This window comes from Neltuma alba, unplaced genomic scaffold (assembly GCF_004799145.2).
Source record: "Neltuma alba isolate B1F8T4 unplaced genomic scaffold, ASM479914v2 tig00011304_pilon, whole genome shotgun sequence".
In the NCBI taxonomy this organism is placed as follows: Eukaryota; Viridiplantae; Streptophyta; class Magnoliopsida; order Fabales; family Fabaceae; genus Neltuma; species Neltuma alba.
In genome coordinates this window covers 597,968-603,249 of record NW_021636013.1, presented here as the reverse complement: position 1 = coordinate 603,249, position 5,282 = coordinate 597,968, and the positions used below count along the sequence as shown (strand labels likewise).

At 39.6% G+C, this 5,282-nt stretch overlaps 1 protein-coding gene across 1 annotated transcript; it reads right to left on the bottom strand.

The window, feature by feature from the left end:
* On the bottom strand, positions 1–2,106 carry LOC114711620 (54S ribosomal protein L19, mitochondrial-like). The gene is made up of 2 exons (XM_028896042.1): positions 1,750–2,106; positions 1–805 (listed from the first exon to the last, which is right to left on the bottom strand). The coding sequence occupies exon 2, from the start codon at positions 771–773 to the stop codon at positions 306–308; it is 468 nt and encodes a 155-aa protein (XP_028751875.1). The 5' UTR covers positions 774–805; positions 1,750–2,106; the 3' UTR covers positions 1–305.
* Between the last annotated feature and the right edge of the window lie 3,176 nt (positions 2,107–5,282).

Below are 5,282 nucleotides of genomic sequence, written 5' to 3'. Positions count from 1 at the left end.
TAAATTTTGAAAAGCTTGTGCTTCATTTTTAATCAGTGCTCAATGAATATTCAATGACTACTAAAAACCAAAAATGAAACACTCAGCACTCAGCAGCAAAAGAAGCGCCATTTCAACTTGTTATTCCTAGCACATTTGCTATGCATACAAGTAAAACATTGTCTTGAACTGAATTCCAGTGCAAAATCCCATTCTCATTTCTCTCAAGTTCCAACAAAGGAGGGAATACAACCACTGCTATCATTCCAGTGTGAGAAAGGGGATGCCTCAAACCCAAGGATAGAGGGAAAACAGCTATCGAGGAATCAATCTAGTTCCTTAACAATCTTAATTCCCATTGTATTAGCAGTGCCAATGATGGACTTGGAAATAGATTCAAGAGACATGTATTGGCAATAAGGATCAGACTGTTTAATCTTGGCGATCTCATAGATGTGCTTTAGAGAGAGTGTAGAAGCCACCATGTGGCCTGGGCGGCTGCTGCCGGATTCGATTCCAGCTGCTTTCTTGAGATACCAAGTCACAGAGGGAGATTTGACGGTGAATTCAAAGGTGTTATCCTTGAAGGCCGTGATTGTCACTGCCATGGGTGTGTCTGGCTTGTACTTCTGTGTTCGCGCATTGAAATCCTTGCAGAAGGCCATTAAGTTGAGCCTATACTGACCCAATGCTGGACCCACAGGTGGTGCAGGTCGTGCCCCTCCAGCCGCCACAGTCAGCCTGATGGTGGCCGCCACAGGTCGCCGTGCAAGGATTTCTTTCAAAGTTGACATGGGGTTTGGTGCTCTCCAAAGAAGGCAACTTGCTGTTTCATGGATATGCACAGCAGATTGAGAAAGAAAACATTCAAAATACATAATTCATAAATTTTTCAATTCAAGCTCATTTCATAAATCCACAACACTGAAACAATTAAAGCAATAAATTACAAGCTTCACACAGATTGAAAGAGATTAGCTCTCTCCAACAAAGTATCAAACCATTTTCAATTAATACATCTAACAAAGTATCAAACCATTTTCAATTCGGTTTTTTTTTTTTTTTTAAGGAAAAGCAGTCCAATTCGAGCCAGCCTCTGGCCCTAACGGGCCAGCTCCTTGACTCCAACATAATGAGTGAAATAATCAACATTTAAGGAATATATAGACTCATACCTATCCGATCAATACAATAAGATATAGGCGTTTATAGGGCTTTTTACATATGAAAGTTTAATCCAGCTTCAACTTTCATCTCCTTTAAACAGAAATCTGATCAGACTTGAAGAGGGGAAAGAAAAAAAAAAACAGCAATGCAACACTAAATATATTACTACTTGTCAACATAAAGTGAACATATATAATAAAATGAATAAATCCAGACATGAGAAAAGAGATAGGATCAAGTGAAATTATTGATACCAACTTAATTTATCTGCAGCTTAACTACTTGGAAATCCTTAGAATGACTGCATTTTTTTTTATAAACTACAAATGGCCAAAGTAAACGGAAACGGCATTATATATACTGAAGCATAAAATCCAACTTCGTCTTTGAATTGCAGATAAAATTAGAGATCATGATGATGCAATCAGGGAATATTCATTGTCATAATAACAAACTCACAACACAATAAGAAACTCATAAAACTTAAATCAGAGTAGCTGAATCATAAATCCAATAGAGGATTTAACCCCCGGGGGGGGGGGACATATATCACGACTGTCAGACACTGTCAAACTACCTGAAAGGGAACAGTTTCGAGCTTACCCAAAACTCAATGCACTGAAGGGCAAAGGGACAATGTTGACTGGGATTTGAGGGAGACCTGCGACTTTCGATTCTGCCTTCTGCGAACTGCGAATGCGAGTGGCGAGAGAGCTCAGAGCCTTAGACTTTCGGTTCTACCTTCTGCAATGCGAGTGGCGAAGGCGAAGCAGGAGGTGATGACTGATGACGTTGAGGGAGACTCAGGCTTGCGACGACTGGTGGCGAAGGCGAAGCAGGGAACGACCGAACAAGGAGCTCTGCCGTAGACCGTGCCGTCAGCTACGCTAGGGAGCAGGGATTTTGGAGGAGGCGATCGCGATTTTGGTTTCGGGGGGGAGGACAGCTGCGCGAGCAGAGGGTAATCAGGGGAGGGAAGTAGGGATTAGGGGACTCCACGGTGAACCATCAAACCAGGCAAGCCGAATGGTGAGAACCAAAACTGAAGAAGGGTTTTTTTCACCCCTTAAATAAAACGGCATCGTTTTGGGCATTGTGGCAGGCCAAAAAAAAAAAACCGGACAACCCACCGAACCGGGTTACCTGGTTTCATATCAGTTTAACTGGATAAACTGGTTTTTTACTAGTTCAGTAGACCTCCTATCCAACAATTAAATCAGACCAGTTTACCTGTTTTCTTATTAAACTAGCCGTTCAGTCTGGTTTTTTTTCTTGGTCTAAAACAAAAGGCAAGGGGAACCAAAGTAAATTTATAATTTCAATTAAAATATAATCTAAATTTAATGTTTGATGATGTCTCAAATAGAAGAATGTCTATACTTTAACAAAAACAAAAAAAAAATCCAAATTAAATTATATAAAAATTATTTTAAAAAATGCCATGGCTTCTTTTATTTAAATACTCCTCTTGCCTTGTTTATAAGTGAGAGAAAATATTTTTCTAGAGAATTATTATGAGGGTTTAAGAAAAAAAATATAATTATTAAAAAATTTCAATTCAGCAATAGTATGAATATGTTGTCAAGTTGTTGGGCAAGAGAGTAGAAAAATGCAAAATAAAACTATATTTCTTTCCAAAATATGAAAAATTTAAGTTACTTGTAACATTCAAATTCAAAATTTGGTAAGAGAGAAGAAATATATTTCATTGCCTTTTTCTCTTTATAAAATATATTATATCTTTATAAATGTATTTAATAAATTTGTATCCAATCATTTTCAGTTACTTTTGGCATTCAAAATTAAAAATGTTCTGCAATCTCAGTTATTTGTTGACTTTACTTTTAATTTCACGTCAGATTTCTCTGGAAACCTTTTTTCCCCTTCACTCGTTACAAGAAATGGGTCTTGCCGAATTGGTGGCATATTTTATTTTGTGTAAATTGAAAGCCTTTCTCAAGTCATTTTAAACTAATTTCTATCGTGTTGGGTGTAAAACCCTTTTTAAAACCCTTTTGCTTAAACGTCAATACTCTTCACAAGACCACTACTATGGTAGAAAAGGAAAGTTGTTAATACGAGCTACCATAGTAGAAGGAAATTTCATATTTTTAGAAATTAACTTTCAAACTCGGGTCAACCCGAGTGACGTTGCATGCAACTAAAATAACCCATTTACATCTACTGGGCCTCCGAGCCTCCGACCCGGGTAACACATACATCAAGACAGCCCATCCAAATAGGTTTTCCACCAAGTAAAACAAAGTTCCATAAAACCATAGCAATGGCCTCCGGCCAACAAAACGAGTAGATAATGTATTCTCCAATTTACAATAAGGCCGGGAATCAGAATATTTCAAGAAAACCCTAGCTGTGGCAATATACAACTATCCATACATAAATAAAGCTAGAGGCCTAAAGCTAACCAAGCTCAAGCCTCCGAGTTTCTTCCCGAAGGCACACGCCTAGAACCTTCACCTGAAAACATTGTAAACCACGGGGTGAGACAAAGTCCCAGTAACCAACCTTTCCAATACTAGGTACTACTAAATAGGTGCTCGTGAGGTGTCAAGTGGGGCAGTTCACAAATAATACATAATGATAGTCACAACAATTTATGCAAATGCAATGATGCAATCCCATCAACCAAATCCCTCACTTTGGGGGATTTTCAGGAGCCGAACCCGGCCTATCCCTCACTATGGGGGACGTAAGGAGCCATAAAGGCCTATCCCTCACTCTGGGAGACGTAATGAGCCCGAAGGCTTATCCCTCACTATGGGGGACGTAAAGAGCCAACCATCATGCATTAATGGAGGCCTTACCACGTGGTAGTAACAGACAAAACTCTCACCAAATTCCCAATTAATGCATCATGCTCAAATCATAATCAAGAGTAATAATCATTTCACAATTAACCTCATTCAGTGGCATATCTTTCACAATCCCACAATTTCATTCATCATAAGTCCAAACCCCACAAGACGGTTTTCCATTTTTATATACAACATATAATTCGAACACAATTACTATTTGGAGCGCAAAATACAAATCTACTCACGATACCACAGAAGCAAGTACTAAGGATTGGAAAGTGGTTACCTCTCGCCTGAGCAAGGAATAACAAACCAACGATGTGGCCCCGTGCACCACCAAGACTCACAACCGGTCTACACAAGCACACAAACACACAACCAACATATATTAGCTTTCAAACTAATAATGTGGCCAAAACAACACTTGGGGACACAAAATTCCTATCTCCCATCAAAACTCTACCCAACTCAAAGGGTATAACTATCAAAACAACACTCCAAAGTCCTCAAAGTCTATTAAAACATCAAGTCTCCTTCTAAGCATCAATTATAGTTCAAACCTCAAGGGCCCACTATAGGAATTCAACCTCCAACAACCCATTTGAACAATTAAGGTTCCAACAACAAATCTAAACCGATCAAACATCCAATTTAACCCTCCTTTACATAACCCAATTCACAAAACTCAAAATCAATCTCTACATTATCATCCTCAATCCCAAATCATCCAATTCCATAAACCCTAACTCCAAAAATTCAAGATTCTTTAAATCCAAGGAAACTACACCGATTAAATACTTAAACTAACCCAATGCAATCAATTAAACCCAAAACAATCGGTCAAAAACCTCAGTTCAATCACAACTTAGAAAATCTAGGGTTTCACCAAAAATCCTCAGAAATTTCCAAGAAATTCCAAGAAAGAAAGAAGATTAGAGGTTAAAATCACTTACTTGAGGTAATGGATCCTTAGAAATGCCTTTCTCAAGCCTCCTCCATGAAACCCTAGCAGAGCTTCTCTCTCCTCCTTCAGATTTTCCAATTTTCGCACATCTGAACCCTCCAGCGATTATATAGAATCGCGACCTTTCGCCGCGGCGAACTCCATATTCGCCGCGGCGAACTAATCCCGAGAGGGATTACTCGCCTGAAAAATCGACTTCGCCGCGGCGAACTCTAATCTTCGCCGCGGCGAAAGCTTCCCGAGAGGAAACTCTCGCTCGCCCAGACAACCTTCGCCGCGGCATACCCTACCTTCGCCGCAGCGAAACCTTCCCGAGAGGGAAGCCTCGCTCACCTGAACAACTTCGCCGCGGCATC

Bases quoted from the DNA above. Each gene is read 5' to 3' on its own strand.
- LOC114711620 (XM_028896042.1), bottom strand. From the start codon at position 773: ATGTCAACTTTGAAAGAAATCCTTGCACGGCGACCTGTGGCGGCCACC.